Source organism: Trachurus japonicus, chromosome 7 (genome assembly GCF_045865225.1).
Source record: "Trachurus japonicus isolate A0001 chromosome 7, Traja_1.0".
Taxonomy (NCBI): domain Eukaryota; kingdom Metazoa; phylum Chordata; class Actinopteri; order Carangiformes; family Carangidae; genus Trachurus; species Trachurus japonicus.
This window is the reverse complement of record NC_140913.1, coordinates 7,374,620-7,394,552: the sequence shown is the minus strand read 5'-3', so window position 1 is coordinate 7,394,552 and position 19,933 is coordinate 7,374,620. Positions and strand designations below refer to the sequence as shown.

The window sequence follows — 19,933 nt, the reverse complement described above, 5'->3', positions numbered from 1 at the left end:
AGACTTTATTCATTTGCACATATAAAATAGAACAAATACATGCACATATCTCTCTTGGTAGGGAGGAAGATACGAAAAATGTGCAGGTGAGGTCGGAAACCCGAAAGGCTTATTATAGAATGACCTCACCTTGACCTAACAATAATTTAAACAAAGTAAAGAAATAATATTAACATAATGCGCGAGGTAGAGAAATAAAAAAAATAGAAAATAAAATAAATTAAGTAAATAAAAATGATAACAGTAAAAATAGTAGTTGTAGTAATGATAATAACACTAAATAAATAAATAAGATGTCAGCCAGTCACAACTGAGCCACATCAAAATATGTATTTCCGTGTGCATAATCGCACAAAATCACAAAATTATTAATATGGAGGTGAATCTCCAGGTCGACTGAAAAATTCCCTCTGTTTTTATCTCCACTCCCCTGGAACAAAGGTTATATCTATAACACAAAAACAAAGAGCTAAAAGAGGCTAAAAGACCCTAACTCAAACTGAGGACATCTGCAGATTTTGGTGATAAATCTCTGTGTTTGTCAAGTCAAGAAACACCTGTCACCTTATAAAGACATCAGTCCATTTTTAATGTAAGAATAGTATAGCTTGAAATAACTGACTTCTTGTGCTGCTCACCGTACTCCTGTTTTTATTAAGTCAGAACTCAGAATAATCTGAATGATGAGGTGGAGCCTGACCTTGGGCAAACACGACATTCCTCAGTATCCAAGCTGATATTAGCATAGCTGAGATAGTTTGGGTTTCTCATAGAGTGAGAGTTCATCTGGATCATTGTAAACAGAACAGCAAGTCGTTGTTAAGCCAGTGTAACAAAGAATGTTATCATGCCGCTTTGTTAACAGGAAGACGCTGTGTACGAGGCTACGAGCATCAGAACATTGTGTAACTTGTCACTGACGTAGTTCATATGTTGTCTGACATGGAGACAACACCTCTAATCAGAGCATAAACTTACTGTGACGGAATCAAGGAATTAGCTTCAGAGACTGTCCGTCTCTTTATTTTCACATCACCAACTGTGCATGTATGTAGTTCAACTTTTATTTTGTCACTTGTCCTTGTTTGTACACTGATTACATAATGCAGCGACTGTGTGAGCCATCAAAGCCAACCCTAACCCCCAGCAGCAGGACATCAGCCTTGGTCTCTTGGCCATCGAGGAATCCCTGATTTCCCAGGAGTGATTGCATTGAGCTGTAAGCTTCAAGAAGCAATGGACTGACTTCTCATTACGGTGTCCTAGTGAGCTGTGTGTACTGTGTGGGCCTGCGAGTCAGTGCGAGACAGGCCCCTGCACGCCTTGATGAAAAAAAGGAAAAAAAAAAACGATTCTCTGGCCTCTGTGAGGAATCACAGCCGTGTGTGTCTGATGCATTCACATTATTACTACGCAGGTTAAGCTCCTCCTTTTCATATTCATACTTGTCTTTGCTCAAGTAACGTTCTCATCTTGGGACCCAGGAAATCTCTCTTCAGGAAAGACAACAAATGAAAAACGGTTGAGCCCAAATTAATTTCAGTCTGTTGAAGATGTAAAAGAAGCAGGAATTTGACATTTAGGTGTGATTTTCAATGGGGGGTAGTTGGACCTACGTGGATTCCATTTAATAAGCCCAAGAACAGGCTGCCTTGTGTATAACTCACCGCTTGACAGGTTGCAGCTGCGTCTCAGCCATACATCCTTTCCATTCTAAAGCCCCTCTTTAAAGACCCACTCCCGTGAAAATCGTGTTTTTTGAGCTTTTCACATGTTCCTGTGGCATTTTTCTTGTGTTAGAGCACATATCAGCAGAAAAGGAAGTGCAAAATTGCATTTCTGAGTTTTTCTGCCTTCAAACTGCTGTGAACCAATGGCAGACTCAAACTGGCAGTTTCAGGGAGACTGGAGCTGATGTGTCACAGCTCCAGGGGAGGGCACTAGTGCTACAAGCTGCCGCCCCGTTCTTCATCTGGCTTAGAGGTGAAAGGCTTGGCAGCTCGGTGTAGCTGTCAAGGTATAATAGGTATAGCTCACCTGGTAGAGCAGCTTGCACTGTGAGCAAGGACTATGCTCCAGTCTGGGATCGAATCCCAGCGTGGAGTTTTACACTAAATGCGCTGAATCTGTAATTGTACAATGTCCAGCTGTCAGCAACCGGTGGGTGGGGTGCGAGGAGGTGGCTGGGCGGGTGCAAAACAGCGCAGTCTCCGCCCACCCCCCAGAGGTGAATTGCTAATGTGCATGGCTAATGAGCTGGTTTTAAAATGGCCGAAAAGGGTCGCGGGAGTGGGACTTTAACTTTTAGTGCTCAAGATAGGAGGCAGGTTAGATTTCTCCTCTCGTCATAGAATTGGCGCGCAAATAAATGGCAGAAAATACTTTGAGGGTCTGGGTTAAGCAGGACCAATACAGAAAAATCTCTGTAGGCTGTGTGCTATAGTATTATGGCTGCAGGGTCAAAAGGTCATCCAGTGGTTCCGGTGGTGCAGGGCCTCTCTCTTATCTTTTCCTCAACACAAGTTGCAAACACTTTCCCTCCAAACCCAAACTGGCAATATCTATCCATCCAACTGCTCAGTCCAGAGCGAGATATCTCAACAGCTCAACCAGACTGCTGTGGGATTTCGTCTTGCTTTATATATAGCCCCCAGGGGAAGGCACTTAATGATTTTGGTGACTTCTTGACCTTTCATTTACTGCCACCGTCAGGCAAACATTTCCTCTTGACACCACACTGGGCTGTGTGTAGAGGCTGTAGTGACAATACATACGTACCAAAAGTGAAATTAGAGTGTAAAAGTAAAAATGTCTTTGGTGTCCTGATATTCAAGACTAGGCCAAACCTTAGTTTTTGTCTAGACCATGTCGTAGGCTATTTTCATTCTGCCTACTGTCAGCTGCTTTCTGCTCTATATCTGTTTCCTTCTCTCCTACTTTCTGCACAGTATTTTATTACAGTTGAATTCACAATGAAGTTTTTTCTCATAAAAATGTTTTTCTGTTTCTGTCAGATGATAAACTACATTTGGAATAGTGACTGAAACACAGCTTCAGTCAACTCCCTGTTGCTGCTCTGTTGCTAACATACTGATTTAAAAATTGAGACTCAGTCTATCAACAGAAGAATATTAGTAAGACCACGACCATCTGGAAGAAGTGTAAACTGGAAGTTGAGTTGAAGTGACACAACTAGTCATGGTTGCACATATTGAGTCAACCGTGTCTCTGCAGAGACTCGTGATTCAGATTGTGGATCATGATTCTATCTTAAAACAGTGTTATAATATGATCTTCAGGCCAGATCGCCCACCACCCTAGGCTGCAGTATGTTCAAGCAATCAATAACACAATGATAAGCACCCTCTGATTCAGTTTGCAGCAAGGAAGGAAAGGAAGTCTCTTCAGCTGCTAAATGTCCCAGGTGTCTTGTCTGCTGTTCAGTCCTGGACAGGTACAGTAGTTCACTGCAGGTTTAGAGCTTTCTTTTCTGTGAACAGATGCATGTAGGAGTTGATCAGCTACCAGTCAAACCAGCAGTAAAGGTTGTGTTGACTACAGGCTGTATATGTATTTGTATAATATAAAATGTTGATGTGTCAATACAACAGGTCCTGATGGCAGGATCTTTTGTAGTTTTTAGAGAAAAATAATCCAATACCACTAATAGATGCTAACATCCTCACCTGCTGGTTGATGGGTGTTTATTTAGAAACGCTTTCAGCTTCACAACTAAATATTCTAACATTTCTATGCTGAAGGCAGTGAAAATATTTCTTGGTTCAGTGACTGTCTAACAGATCTCCTGGGCAGTAAGAGAGACCAGACTGTGTTTCTGGCAGACTACTTACTGTATATCATTAGATATTCTCAGAGGATCAACACAATAACACAGGTGTGAGCTGAGCCTGAGAACTTTATGCTGTTCAGTCATAGTGAGTCGAACAAAAATGATGAAATCTTCGTGCATGCTAGTTTGATTCATTCATCCCCCTGTGATAGATGATATAAACCCACCTGTACCACTGATGCAAGGCAGACATTATGGCATCTACGTACGGTATGTTCCCCAAGATGTAAACTTAAACACACAGTAAACTGTATACGGTGTAAGATACTTAACTAAACGCCAACATTGACATTTACAACCATAGTGTACCTCAACATGCTGATGTAGGCCACCCAGTAATGAAACAAGAAAAAATGAGGTGTCACCACCATAGAGGAGAGGCTTCTGTATGCATTTCTATATAAATTGGACTCTTTGTTCCAGACAGAGGTCAAAAGGAAGGATTCATTCAGAAACCTAGGAAACAGATAAGTGTAGGTTTAGGTAACATATTCCTCTGGGGGGCGTTGTTTAGCTCAGTTGGTAGAGCATGCGCCCCATATGCAGAGGCTATAGTCCTCGCTGCAGCCGGCCCTGTATCGAATCCCCACTCAGGTGGCCCTTTGCTGCATGCCATTCCCCCTCTCTCTGCCTCCCATTTCCTGTCTCTCTCTACTATCGATTAAATGGGAGCCCAAAAAATATACTTTAAAAGAACAACATATTCATCTGGATGCAATTGATCCTTCCACTCAGGTCCTAGTGTTTGATGCCCTGATTCAGACCACTGATCTCAGCTTTGTGCAGTTCTTTATAACCACTTCTGATCTCGATTTCCAAATATTTGAACTTTTCTTTTGACTTAAAGCAGAAGTAAGCGGAATGTTTGTGTTAAGTCTTAAATAGTTATATCTTCTGACAGCAATCACTTATATAGAGTGTTTGGTCTGAAACACGGGTCTGTCAGTCACTCTGCTCTGCTGTAAGCCAAGGAGAAAAACTTTCCTTGTATCCTACAACCTTTATCCAATGAGGAGCGAGAACGGCATAAAGGGGCGGTCCTCTCTGTGTGTGCAGCCAAGGGATGCGCGTGAATGTGGTGACGTAGGGACGAGGGCGGGGACTGCTAACTCCATCCGCTGACAAGAAGTTAGCCAAAACGACTGGATCGCTTACTTCTGCTTTAAAGAGGGTGTCTTTTGTATATGTACTGATTGCCGTTATCCACAACTGATACGACTTCATTACATTAGAATGTGACCTGATCTATTCTTCTTCTTCCTCTGTGAGAGTGACTTGGTTTCTGGAAAAGCCCAGCCAACAAAGTCAGCTGTTTGCTGAAAGCAGTGCTTTCTCCTCTCCTCCTATTTTTACTAACTGGGTTGGAACTAAACCTTTAAGTAACATGGCAGTTGTCTTATCCAACTTGAATTTGGGTCATATCACCCTTCAGATGAAGAAATGTTTTACTTAAGGACCGATGATTCAAACTCTCTTTAACCTGTGCCTCTGAGACCAATCCCCATCTCCCAAATCCGCTGGAAAGAAATGATTAGAGCTCTGAGAACTGGGGCATTTTAAAATAAGACAACCCCTCTGCTGGTTGGCTTTATGGATTGCAGTTCATTTATATCATAAGCTTTTTTTTTTTTTTTCCCTCCGACACATCTGATGGGTTAGCCCATGCAGCATATGACTCTCGGGGAAGAGCTTATGAGCTTACAGTGTATTGAACGGTTCATGCAAAATTGAAAGAGAGCTGTTCTTTTTCCTCCTCACAACAAAGATGGTGACTCAGAGATGAGTTGAGGTGAGAGGAAACATGTTATACAAAGATAGGTCTGTCTTCCTGCAGGGCTGTCAGGAAGGTGGCCATGCTTCTGTACCAGAGGGACCAGATCAGGGTTAAACGCTGCTCTTAGAGGACATTAGTTGTAAAATACCTTCTGGTGATGAACCTGGGGTCATAGGGTGTCTCTTAGTCTTTTATAATCAGACAACCTCAGCCAAAGGTAATTACCCCCTGATTTAAGTGGTGCCCTGGCTTCAATGCCTACCTGAGTTCAGATACTTAATCATGATTTTTTGATACCTTTGGTAAATTAACTGCAATTATATGGTGCTTTAATAGTCTTACCAGCTATTAAAAGCACTTTACAATGGAAGCCACATTCACATTCACGTTGAATATATACTTCTCAAATCAAAATATTGTTTAAATGTTGGTAGCAACACAAAAACTTTGCCTACAGTAAGTAAGCTAAAAAAAAAAACCCAGATGTAATAAGTAAAGCATGAGTCATGTTTCAGTTTAACCGACACTCGCCATTCTGATTCGGAAGTTTGATATCCAGCATTCAGATGTTGTCTGATCTAGACAAGGCAAGTTTGTACAGTATAGCCCGTTTTACACACAACATCATAACAACATCCTCTGCCCTTAGACCCTGCACCGAGACATAATCCGGACACTCAAGCATCTACATTATTATGACTTGCAGCCCAATGCATGATAATAATAAGAAATAGTGTGTTTATTATTTATTCCATGATATTATTTTTAAGTGTTCAGCACATAATCAGCACAGCCTTAAAGCCACTGGTCTGGTCTCTACCTCTGCTGCTGACCTCGTTCTGTTGTGCAGCTGGATTTGGAGTGGTTGGCATGTCCCACTATTGAACCTCTGCAGTGAATAGCGCTAGCCCGGAGCACATCTGTTCAGGAGGCTAATCCACAAAAGGCTGGTCCCTTGCATAATGCTCCCACTGGGCAACCACTTACGCTGGCACAAACAAGCCGCACAACAATGCGGCCGCTCACGCCGGCCTCGGTGTGGCCACATGCCGAGCAGAGAGAGAGAAGGACCGCTAAGCTGCTACGTTGAGCTGACTCGTGTTTGAGTGCTGTTAACTGTCTGTGGCAGAGCCGCTGGCCTCATTTCAGAGGCCTCTCCCCGGCTTTTCCCATTTGTCTGACTCTCCTCTCTTTCTTACACTGATAACCCGTCCTCATCTGTCTCCTCTGCTTTCTTCGTCTCATATATGTCTACCATTTTCTTGCATTTGTCCTTTAGTCTGCATTCCTCTGCTCAGTGAGTGCACCACATGCCTGCCCAGGTTATCCTGTTTTTCTTTGTTGTTGTTGATATTTTGATTCCAAAGCATTTTGGTACAAAGCCCTGCAATCTTACAGTAATACAGTAATACAGAACAATGGTCTGTCAGTGCTTTATAGACAAAGGGTTTAAAACTCTATCAAGAGCAGGAAAGCTAGGATTTAGTCTGGCCATTAGGATTTAGCCAAACTTTATTATATGTTGCGTAGCATTGTGGGTTTTTAAGTGTGTGTTATTCTGGTTAAGTTGACTGCGTGTGAAGCACCATTGTTACATTTCAGCACAAGCCACACAGTCAACCTTTGATATCCAGTGAGGGTGCATGGCTGCATGCTCTCAGTGATTAGACCAGTGATTCCCAACCTGGGAGCCAGGGCCCACTGGTGGCCAGCCAAGGTATTACAAGTGAGCTGACAAATCATTTACAAAACAGTATGCAGTACTGTAAACACCTTGAGAAAACAAATCCTTGCAAGGTGGGTCCTGGCGGGCAGAGGTCGGAGCATGGCTGGGCATGATGACATCACTAAGTTGCAGAAGTAAAGGTCTGACGGCTCAGTTTCTGAATACAGCCTGTGTGCGTTTCTCTGTGGACTGAACACTTTGATCCTTTTACAATTTTAATATAGAATCTAAACCAGCTTTATAATCTGAAAAGTCTCACTTTATAAAATTTTGAATCTTGAAGAAAGAATTTATTCTAATTGTAGTATTGTAGTAATGCATATAGTACCATATTATGGCAAGTCTGAGTATGTCCAGCCAACAAGGTGCAAATAAAGTTGGGTTGAAATGAACTGAACAGAATATGTGATAGTGAAGGAAGAATAGGTTTCAGAATTAGAGGGGGAATGTAGTGTAGTTCCTCCAACTGTTTGATCATTGTGGTGATATCGCTGATGGCATCAAGTGTGAAAAGCTAATATTTTAAAACCTATGGACTAACACGATCGCTGCTTTCAAGAATGTGAAAACAAGCTGTGGTAAGGCCTTAAAGAGGAGGATGTTTGTTTGAATGAAGTTATCTGGTGTGGCTGAAAGGACCGCGTGTGAGTGCCAATAACCACACAGAGTAAAGAGAAAGGTCTTATCTCCACTTCCAATCGCTCAGTTCCTCCCAGTGGAGAACCTCTTTAAAGCCAGGCTGCCCTTGTTTTCCGATGGATCACCCCGCTCCCAGTCACAGTGACTGTCCGTTCAGTGTGAATCAGTGCTACACTACACCACCTGCTCCTGGTAGCGCCGCTGATAAAGTTAAAAGGTGTTGAAAGTTGCTTTGATAAAGCTGTGGGTCCGGCCTGGAGAGCAGCCTTCCACCCTCACTGTGAAGGAATGCAGAAAATGCTTGCACAACCTCCCCGGTATTGCAACACTGGCGGGCAAGGATAGACATAAATTTGTCCAAGTCTGTGTTTGGCCGGGGGAGATGAGGAGAGCTCTGGGTGTGCCTGTCCGAAAATAATCACTGTTTTTTATGGTGGAATTTACTGTACTGGGTTTAATCATCACGTCATCCACGGCCTGAACTTGACTGAAGCGTCTTCTGGTTTTAGTTCTGATGATTTATATATGAATTATGAATACTTCACTGGATCTTTGAGGTCAATTGTATTTAAATGTTAAATATCTAATGATATGTGGGTGATATGATAATATTTTAATTTACACAGTCACATAGCACAAACAAACAGTCTTGATACAGATCAATTAAACGTATTATGATACATTTATATTATTAAAAAGAGTTGTGACCAGGATAGTGAGACTTTTTACAGCTGAAAATAAATATGCCAGTGCTCTCTGGTGGACAACCTGAGTAGTAGAGACATTTTTTTTTTTTTACATGATCTCAAACCTAGTGTTAGTTAGTTTGAGTTGAGTTGAATTTATACAAATAAAAAGCAAAACGCTTTAGCATCAGCTTCTTTAACAAATACATAGAAAGCAAATATTCAAGGATAATTGAAATTGAAATTGAATTTGGTTTTCCATGAATCCAGTTTAAAAAAAAGAAAGAAAAAAGGCCATGAAACAGGCGACTTCAGGTGTTACGAAAGATTTAAGATTTAGTCTCACAGTCTGTGCTGGTGAAACCCAGCCAGTATGTGCCTCCATCACAAAAACAAACAAATACATCACAATTAAAGGTCATTTTGTTGTTGGTTCCATCATTCATTTCAAAAATGATGTTTTCCATTATTAGTTTCAACCCAGTCATTCGATTTGTTATATCCTGTAAAGGTGGAACTTGAAAGCACCACTGATTTTCGGCTTTAAAGACAGAATGACTTTGCTAAAGCAGAGGTTTTATTTTTGGCATGAAAAACAAACCCACAGGGTGGATGGTGGCAGTCTTCCTTGTCCTAATTTCAATATACAGGACCTCTGCCTCACACAGGACAGTGCAACATTAGATGATCATCTGTAGGTGATGCACAGTAGCCTACGGTTTTCCCAAGAAAAACTATAAATGGTCCCAGAGACAGGTGCTGAGGAAGGTGTAGCTGTCATCCAGGATGTGCTCCAATAGGCACAGAACGGCCACTAAAAATAGTCCACAAGGTTTAAAATCAGGTTAAAAGGAGTTGTGTGCACAAGATGCTGCTGTTCAGCATCATCGCTTCAGAGACACTTCTGCCATCTTGTGGGCAAACGTGATGCAGCTGCAACATGGAGCAGACGGTGGATTCCTCAGACTAACCTCAGTCATGTGGTGCGATCCTTATTCAGACAAGCACATGAAGATTTTTTTATTTGAGCGGCGTATTTCAGTATTTGAAATGTTTGCATAATCCCTCTGTGAAGTGTACTATCAGTAGTGTGTGCGGTGTGACAGGAAGATGAAGAGAAGCAGCCTGTAGGGGAGTGAAGGCAAATAAAGAGGGAGGGGGGGGAGGAGAGAGCGACACAGAGACACAAGCGAAGCTGTTTGGTGAGAGCAGGAGGAGGAGGAGGAGGAGGAGGAGGAGGAAGACGGGATGAGGAGAGGAGTGGTGGAGGAGGTACTGGAGACTAGCATGAGATCCAGGGAGTGAAGGCGAGGAAGCGGTACCATTCAGCTGGAGGGATGCTGCTCACGCTGCTTTTCTACCTTCGAGTCAAAGGTAGGGGGATCTGGGGTCAGCGCGGTGGGCTCTGCCTCGGGGAACAGGACGGTGTTAGTTCACCTGAGGTCTGTGCAGCGACAGACACTCAGCCAGAGAGCACGTCAGGCTCAGCAGAGAGGTTGCATTGGGAGTGAGTGAAGTTAAAGTAGGCTGCATTGCCTTTTATCTTCTGTAAGCGATGACATCATTAAGTATCAGCCGGTTAAGGATATAGGTTACTCTGCTGAGGCTGGATTCTTCTTTTTAATGCTAGTCATTTATTTTCTTCACTGTCTTGTTGCATGCATCCTTTGGGTTAAATGCAAAGAGCTTGAACTAGATTCATTCTCCATAAGGTCAGCTAGACTCTATAGTAACTGTTAGTGTGTTTGGTCTTCACATCAGCAGCTGCATCTAAATTGAACATCCCCATGTTTTTCCTTGCTGGGAGCATGTGAGGCTCTGCTCTGTCATCTGCAGACTGTCAGCCCTGACAACCACTGCCTCTTGTTTGTCCTCAGTACCAGAGCAGCTGATTAGGATCTGTGTAACCTATTTACATCCCTCAGTCTTTCAGTCCCCCCCCCCGGGGAAGTGACCAGTAACAATGTTATAGTCAAGAAACTGTATGTCTCTCTCGATTTAAGGACAGTCTGGCTTCTGTTAACCACTCCCAGGAGGCTGAAGCAGTGGTCTACGTATTTATGGATTCAATCATGCAAATGAGTTATTTAAAATAATAACATCTGCCACAGAGTGAATTATGTTTGAAAACACAATTATTGGAGCTATTCAGAAAATAAACTAATATACTATCTGCACTTGATAAGCTTAGAGCTGATTATTTTTAGATTACACACAAGATGGATCTAGTCAACAGAAACAAATATAAGCTTCAAATGAAAAGCAGTGAAGATCTCTGATTAATGATTTTACATTCTCTATTTGTTTATTTATACTAAATCAGGACGTCAGATTTAGATGTATAAATTTCACTTCAAGTGAGACCCTAGAGCAGAAAGTCAAGTGATGAACAAAAAGAAATACTAATTGCAGAGATTCAATTTCTGATGATTTAAGTATGTAACCAGGTATGTATTTCTCTAAACAAACATAACAATAAGTTAAAAAATTCAATCACACAACCAGATAAAATGTACTCATATTTCATATTTATGCAATTGCTGTTAAAAAGAGTTCTAAAAGTAAAAAAAAAAAAAAAAGGGGAGAGAGGGGGAAAAAATAGTGAAAAATTAAGCTACATGATAGTGACAATATTTGTTCAGCAGAATAATCTTCATTGATGAACAAAACTTTACACCACATCTACACCACAATCACACAAAGTTAGTAATAGTTTGTAAGAGTCTAAACAGAATCAGGCTTTAGAGGTGGACTGGTCAGTGATCAGTTTTGTGGGATGACGTTTAACATCTCCAACAACCTTTTTAGTCTCATTTAGACACTTGTTAGTAACCGTCTTTTTTTAAGAGATGTAAAAATTTGAAGAAGTGACAATATATTTACTGATTATTTTGTGTGTTGAGCTTGCGTTCACCACAAATGGACGTATTGCAGCAATCTAACCAAGAAGCCCCCAGAAAACCTGTCTTCAGGATGAGGGCACCGGAAGTGCTAAATTGCTAACTCATTTCTGGGTGGTAGGACTCCTTCCTGTGGCACTCCAGACACTGACCTCCCTCAGGGTCTGAAGTTTGCACAGATGTTATCACATGACCAAAGTCCCATGCTTTGATGTGATGTGGTGAAAATACTCCTCAAGAAGCACATAAGAAGACCTTGAGTAAAATGTCTTGTGTGGTCAAGCAGATAGTCCAAAACCCAAAGAGACTGAATTTTCAATCATACAACACAAGCAGCAGCAAATCCCCGGCTGAAAGCAGCTAATGACTCATAAGACTTTCCATCAGCCCATAAACTGAGTCATTATTTCAGCTTTACGCTGCAATCAATGATCTGAGGAACTGGTTTCATGTAGAAAACTGTGATAAGTTAAAAAGAAAACACCATAGCTGAGGTATTAGAAACGCTGAGGTCATGAACCCACACCACAGATGTTCTGAAGTCTCAAAAATCTTTTATTCTGGTTTTTCATATTTTATTTATTCACACCACTGGTTGGATGTTTTCTGAAGGTGAAGGTCTAAATGCTGTTTCAAAGCCCGCTCAACGATCTGGAGTCTAATTCTGGAGGGAAGCTGCATCTTCAGATATTTCTGAAATCATCATCATCATCTTTTTACTGCAGCATGTACAGTAAAGCTTCCAGAGACTTGACCTCAGTGTTGCCCAGAAACACCAGTATTGAAACTTTAATAGTTTAGGGTGGATATTTTGGTTGTGGTCATATTTTGTTGGATCAACAACAAATTCACCAGACACAAGTGAAAATACCAAACAGTGTTTAACCTGGTACCTCAGAAATGTGTTTTGTGTTTGTGAACCTTAATTCAATACTTTGAATTATAAAATAAAGCAATAATGAATAAGCAAATAAAAAATGTCCCTCTGGCTGTTGAAAAACAAGTCAATAGATTCATCATTAATGTAATTAATTATCGGCGCAGATCTACACAAGACACAATAACCAAAGAGGAGCATGTAAAATAGATTATATCTGGATCGTCAGCTGTCACTCAGTTACTGGAGGCTGTTCTAAACCAGTCCACCTGTCAGTCTGACATGAGATGGACAGAAGAGGCAATAAATCACCACCTTCAGCCAGATGATCAAACAAACCGTGCAAGACAGACCTCTCGTAGTCATCACACAATTTTCTCCTCTCTCACTGAAGGAGTGTAGGTGTAGAGGAGCCTCCTCAGTAGATGATTGATCAGTCTGCCTTCTCTCACATTTTAGTGGATGGGCCTGTGGTGTTCAATGTCTTTTTGCTTTTATGGTTTCCAAACAAAAAGAAGAACAAGCCGGCTGTTCAGTGACAGAATCATGTTTCAGTTCTCTATCTGAATAAACATTGTTAATGAGATTTGAAATTGTACCAAGTGAGATTGCTTTCTGACTGAGTGTGGTTTGTCTGAGGCAAATAGAAATATTCCAGATGCTTCCGTATCATCTCTCTGTATTTAAACGTGCGTGTCTGTGATGTTTCATGGGCTCGTAGATTACTGCAGATGTTGCACAGATTCTCTTGTTGATTATATAACACCACTGATTAGACTGGCATCTCTAGATCACTGCACAGCTTTTATTTAGTATCGGTGCGTGTGTTCAGAGTAAATGATGAGAAATGGAAACAGCAGCTTTACGCCTGTGGCAACTCTAGCTGCGTTGTGTTAAACTAAAATGCTGGTTAGTTGAGGTCATGATCAATCTGTGACCTTAACACAGAACTGTCAATACACACACATACATGTACACACCATTACACTACAGGGGGAGTGGTAGTGGATGTGCTGATTGAACACTCAGATCTCAGTTCCCCAGCAGCAGGACTGTTTGTGGTTAATATTCAGATGGTCAGGAATCAGTGACGCTGAGCTGACGGACTTTCAACACGGTTTCCAAACTTGCCAAAGTTAGTAAAGTGTAATCGCCCAAAAGCTACGCCCTAGATTCTCTTTGGTGTATGGACCTAAATATTTGATGATCAGGTCACAACGTGCAGCAAGAATACTTCATCAAACTTCCTGACCTCCCAATGTTCCTGTGAGAAAAAAAAGACAACACAAACATGAAAAAAAGAAACTACATGGTGACCTGCAGTTTTCAGAACAGGCCACTACTACAATAATCCTTCACAGAGCTGGGAGGACAGTGACCACATTACATGCACACAGAAATCTGACGGCAGAAATCACACTACACTATGTAAATACTGATGTCTGATTATATAAGAGACGAGGCATCATCATTATATCAGCAGTAACACACTTAATGTTGAAGTGTTTGAATCAGGCACTTTAACATGTATAGCAGATCATTAATAGGGATGTCACGAGAGGATTGGAGTCCTCAGAGCTGAAGAGAGTGTGTGACTGTAAGACAAGGACATGGACAAGGAGATGAAGCAGGGGAGATAATGAACAGTAATTCAGAACCCACCACGAAACGTGAGAAAATAGAAGTAGATTTTTACTTTTAGTGTGAAATTTAACAACACTGTGAGTGTGTGTGTAGAAAGTTAGAAATGAAGACCTTAAATCAAAGGATAGAAAGCAGCAATGTAGTGTTTGATGTCGTCATAACTACATATTCAGTAGGGCTTTACCTTCAACCTTTGATCTGGGTTCATCAGTATGGGGCTCACAGCAGCTGCATAAAACACCTACTAATCAAAAAGAGGAGAGTTCTGGAGGGTGATCATCATTTTATCATTATTTGCCTCTTGTAAAAATAAAAAATGAAAACATTAAAACTACAACCATTGCTATAGCCATTGAGATATGACTACAGTAATGCAAACTATATAACAAGTATTGTAACAGTGACACCACCACATTCTCAGTATATATTTTTTCTGGTAATAGCCAGTTGTCACCTCAGTGCTCATTAATGATTATTATTCAGGTTCCCTGGCTGTACCTGAGGGCTTTTCTACTGTCGTTGTATTCATGCTCTTTACGGCCAACACAGAGACACATCGCACAGATCGGAGGGACTGAGAGACGTTCGCGTTTCATCTCCCACACCTCGGCTCCCGGTGGTCCGACAAGGATGTAGAGCTAACACGTGATGGATCCGTTGCCATGGCGTCACCTAGAGCGGCTGACTCATCAGCATGTGACACTGACTTATCTGCGACCCAGGGAATCCCACACACACACACACACACACTGACTGCGTGCCCGTCGTACAGTACTGTACGTCCATTCCTTCGCGGTCACTTTGAGAAAAACCCCTGCGGTCCTCATAAATCTCTCCACCACTCCTAAATCCGGATCTAATTTCAGTGATCCCTAATTTAAATTGGACTTGTTTTGTAATTTCATGCACTTTGCAACATCCGAACCCCCCACCCCCTCCCACCCCCTTTTATCTGAAACACACTGATTAAAAGGACAATTGAATAAATGCTTTAATTAAAAGTCCATCTAACAAAGTTAGTCATGCCTCTGTTGGGCATCCCCTATCATAGAGGTCTAATTGTGTCTGAAGAAGCCTCAGGGCTGTTTCATTGATGCCTCTCAGCTCCTTTGAAAGTAGAAGCCTGTAATAACCTTGCTTTATATAATGGCTCTCAACAGTTGGCAGCAGGAACAGAGCGTCCAGAAAATAACTTGGCACTTGGCAAAAGTTGACAAGTGCCGTGACAGATATACGTGCAGCCACACACACTGCTGATTGCTGCTGCTCATTGAAAACACACAGTACAGTACGGTTCACTCCCAGTCCTGTGGTCGTTTTTTTTTTTTTTTTTTTTTTCCAAAGGGTAATTGAGGCGGGGGGCGGGTGTTGTTGGTAGAAACTTGTATGCGGCTACTTCCCTCTGAGTTAGAGGAACAATGTCTGGAAATGAGTCAAGCCCTTGTAAATGTCCTGTCCTGGAGGGACTTGGTAGTACCACCCTGTTGTCCCGCTACACGGCTCCAGCACCAGCAGGCCCTCTGCTCTTCTTTATACCTTCCACGGACAAAATGGCGGGACTGTGCGCGTTGGCCTTTGCTTCCGGAGGTGTAGTATTGTGTTTTGATGTCATGGTTTTACAGAAGTGCTTTGACTTGCTGTGCCTGCTCTGCCTGTTTTGTTCCTTTCGCTCTGTGTCTTTCTTAACTCTCATTCTGGCACCTTGGCAGTAAAATGGGGCAATGCAACACTCGTGCTTCTCCGGAGGGGCATGTTGTAATAGGTCAGCTGCTTGAAGGTCTGATAGTGGACTGCGAGCGGTGTGTTGTTGCAGCACATGTCTGAAGCGGTGGTGGCGTTTCTAGTTCCTATGGCCTTCAGGCTGCTGGGACGGTCCTAGCAGGATGTAAATGAGAACTGATCCACCCCCCCTTATCCAGACACTGATTTTTAATTGGAAGCAGTAAGAAATAACATCTGTTATAACCAGAGGGGAATTTAAGGCGCTGCTGTTATCTATGGGAAAAGCATGGAAGGATGGATGCGGCAAGGAAATCCCACTGGTGTATTTATCTTTAGTTTTGTTTGACACTGACTGATGCTGAGCCAATATTGTGGCAGTATTCACAGCATCAGGACAACTTGACTTTGAGGAGAAGTTACTGGTCATCACACGTTGCTTCTGGTTCCACCTCAGGTTTGACATCACCTGCACCAGTGACACTCTGATCAGTGTGTGATTTCATACTTCACATTCGGGCTGTTTGTGAAATAGATGTTAGTTAAAACCAACCTGGTTTGTGCTTTGAAGCTAACTTCACTCATGAAATGATAACATTTTTATGGAGGTTCAAAAGCCAAATAAAACCAAATAAACGTGAGGTTAATTAGACTCTGCTCTGACAGAAAAGCATCAACACTAGCAGGATTATTCTCCACCAATTAAAGAAGATCTGATCAAAAGATCAGGAATAAAAGTCATTTCACTCTCTTTTTTTACTTTCTCATGTGCTGAGGATCAGATCAGAGTACACTCAGTGTAATTAATCCCTGATATGTTGACAAGGAGGGTGTCTAATTGGCTTCAAGTCTCACAAAATATAAATAAATAAAATATTACATATTTGCAACTAAATGTGCCACAAGGATAGCTGAAGTTTAGACAAGAACGTATATATCCATATAGTCTGTTGGTGAAAATCTCAGTTTATCAGCTCCATCAGGACTGCATGGGTGTGTTTCTGTCTAACTGTGCTGGTAATATAAGCAAACAACCCCACAGCTATCATCACATCTTGCTTTAAATGTTGCTGAACTCTGATTGGTGCATGAAAATGTATGACATCACCTTTTCCTAACTGGGCCCCACCCAATATACTGTAAAGCAGTTAGAAAAAAAAAAAAAGTTCAAAAAGTCATGGCAAAAATGCAAAGCAATAAACCTTCTCAGATTTTAACATGTTGATAGTCTAATCTAATCTATTATACAGCTAATCAAATCTATAAATATTGCTGATTCAGAAAAATCCTTTCAGTTTTGCTAGATTTATTGTTGCTTAATCATTTCATTCATGTAGTAATCAGTCTATGAGTGATAATTTATCACTTATAACAGATCCCAGACTCATCTTTAATAACAATATTGACTCTAGTTGAAAGTTTTGTCCTGTTTTCACTTCAGTGTTTTTCTATGGCGTAGTTTATACTGGCCATGATGCTACACAGTCAACTGCTGCCTCCATGGTGACAGGTGAAAGAGCAGAGAGCATCAAGGGAACATGAGAGACTCAGCCACATGTTTGAACCTCAGTCAGATCCAGGCTCAGATGAGGAGTATGTTGTGACAAACGCTGGTTACCAGGGACAACCAGGTAGCTCACCTGGTGGAGTGTGCAGTTAGGTCTTGTCTTCCTCAAGTGTGGCCTGCAGGTCAACCGCTCTTCATCTCTCTCTCGTTCCCTCCCTCTACCTGTCTCTACCTCACTGTGACTATAATAAAGGCAACAATACAGAAGATCTAACTTGAACCAGTCTTCCATACATCAGCACTCTAAAGACACTGAGCTAAGAGGTGCAGTTTACCACTTTGTCAAAACATCTGTTGCACATCTATTATTTAATCCCATACACTGTATTTAGCATCTGATGTGGGCACCGAGGACGTGTAATATGACGCGTAGGTTCACAGACTCGGTGGGCACATCGTGTCGTTCCCGGCTCCCTGACTCAACCAGTCTGGGTGCAGAGGAAGAAATGTTGGGTAACTATGGAAACACAGCGTAGTGAATCTCCAAAGGCAGGCGGCACTCTCCTTCAGAGGCCTCAAGTTAACAGGATTAGAGGGAGTTCACAGATGAGACCCTGAAGAGCGGGGCCTCTTTGTGTCGTCCCCTTTGCTTCGCTTTCACTCTGATCTCCGCTGCCCCGACTCCGATACAAGAATCACAAAAACATTCATCACCAAAAGATGCATGGCTTCTCAGGGCTGCAGAGGTCTCTGTGGACATTGTACTTCTGTTACCATCATTTTTGCTGCAGTGCTGCCCTTTAATCCCAGGCAGTACCTCATGTACTGACTGTCTGGTACTCTGTTAAAATCCCATTCTCTATGGCTGCTTATTTGCATACAGAGATCAACGCAACTTACATTTTGGCTGGGACTAGACTAAAGCTGTTCGTCAGTGTTGCTGGCCAAACTAAGGCAACATTAAATATGTATGTGTGTGTGTGTGTGTGTGTGTGTGTGTGTGTGTGTGTGTGTGTACTTGTAAAGCTATACATGTAAGGACCAGTTTGAGTTTTAAACCATCAGAGTGAGGACATTTGAGGAAAGTGAGGACATTTTGGCCGGTCCTCACTTACTCAGAGGGCTGTGTGAGGGTTAAGACTTTAGATTAGACTTTATAATTAGGTTAAGAGTAATGGTTAAGGTTAGGCATTTGTTTTGGATGGCTAAGGTTAGGGTAAGGGGCTAGGGAAAGCATTATGTCAATGAGTGTCCTCACAATGACTGCTGTACAAACGTGTGTGTGTGTGTGTGTGTGTGTGTGTGTGTGTGTGTGTGTGTATAACATACAGCCTACAGTGTACATCTTTAGCCATGAATATTGAAAATCTTGCAGATTGCAGACGATAGACAAAGATGGCGATCCTTTTCTTAAATGACGAAAACGATGTGAGGCCCCGTTTGTGTTAAAACCATCTGGAACAAGAGTTCACCCCAGGGCATGCAAATTTAAACACAGCTCTGCACCCACTGTTCAAGAGATCCCAGTACAGCTGATATACAGTATGTTCAACTTGACTACGTGCAGCGGCACGAGTCGTTTCTCAGAAGAGCACGGGGTTATCGTTGTCAAGATATACTTTTATTTGCAGACAATGTCATCTTGACATCCTCATAACAAACTAATAATAGCTGGCGTGTGGTGGGCTGTGGCTACCATAGCAACAGAGGCAAAAAAAAAGAGAATGAGTGAGTGGTGGAGGAGGATATCAAAACCGCACCCATGACTGGAGCAACCAACCAGACTGGAAAACCAGTTGAGACAGGAGGGAGGATGCTGGGAGAACAGCTAGTGAATAATGAGTGAGAGTCAGGAGGGCAGTGGCTGGCGTGGTTCACCCAACCACATGGTGCTGGGGATGATTGTTATGGCTGATATTTGATTGATTTGTATGATACTCAATGGCTGTAAAGGGACGCTACCAATTTATAGGGAGTCTAGGTGTCAGCCCTGTGTCAGCCTGTGAAAATGATCAGGATTGATTGTTATTGAGTGTTGTTTATAATAGGAAAAATATAGAAATAAGAATTCAGCTACTCTTGATGCCCGCTGCTGTTTTGCTGTGTGACAGTGCATCAAATTAAATTGTTCTACTCTCAGCTCTGTCTTGCGCAACACCCAGAAATCAAAATGTCCTGCCGCTAATAGAAATACGATGGTCGTCTATCATCATTTCCCACAGTAATCGCTGTTAGCTGTGACACTTTGTTCACTCTGAACCATGACTAAGTATATAAACAACAGACATGATGCATTATGGTTATACAAACAGCTCACTGGCCTTGACAGGAGGGGTTAAACCTCCAGTCTCAGCGCTGTCACACAGACGAGCCAGGCCATTATGACCACTCACAGAGATAATGAATGACGCTGATTATGCTGTTAGAACGGTACACGACGAGCGCTGGGATGTAATTAGACTGTAAGTGAGCGGTGGATTCTCATAGTCGGTGTGTAGGACGTGGGAGGCTGGAAAGACCTGAGTGACTGTGACAAGCCGTCATGGCCAGACACCGGGGTCACAGCAGGGCTCCTGAGTCTAGTGAGGGTAGACTCTGAACCAGAGACAGG

At 42.1% G+C, this 19,933-nt stretch overlaps 1 protein-coding gene across 3 annotated transcripts in view; it reads left to right on the top strand.

The window, feature by feature from the left end:
* The window catches only part of prkcz (protein kinase C, zeta), a 106,179-nt gene that overhangs the window by 29,792 nt on the left and 56,454 nt on the right, over positions 1-19,933 (top strand). Inside the window, exon 1 of one of the 3 annotated variants that reach the window (XM_085780989.1) lies at positions 9,897-10,049. The exons of 1 other annotated variant lie outside the window; for it this stretch is intronic. In XM_085780989.1, coding sequence (XP_085637115.1) covers positions 10,013-10,049 — 37 coding nt within the window. In that variant the 5' untranslated portion in view covers positions 9,897-10,012. Of the gene's footprint in view, positions 1-9,896; positions 10,050-15,499; positions 15,684-19,933 lie in introns of those variants that run through there. One more of the 3 variants, XM_085780988.1, reaches the window with a different exon arrangement.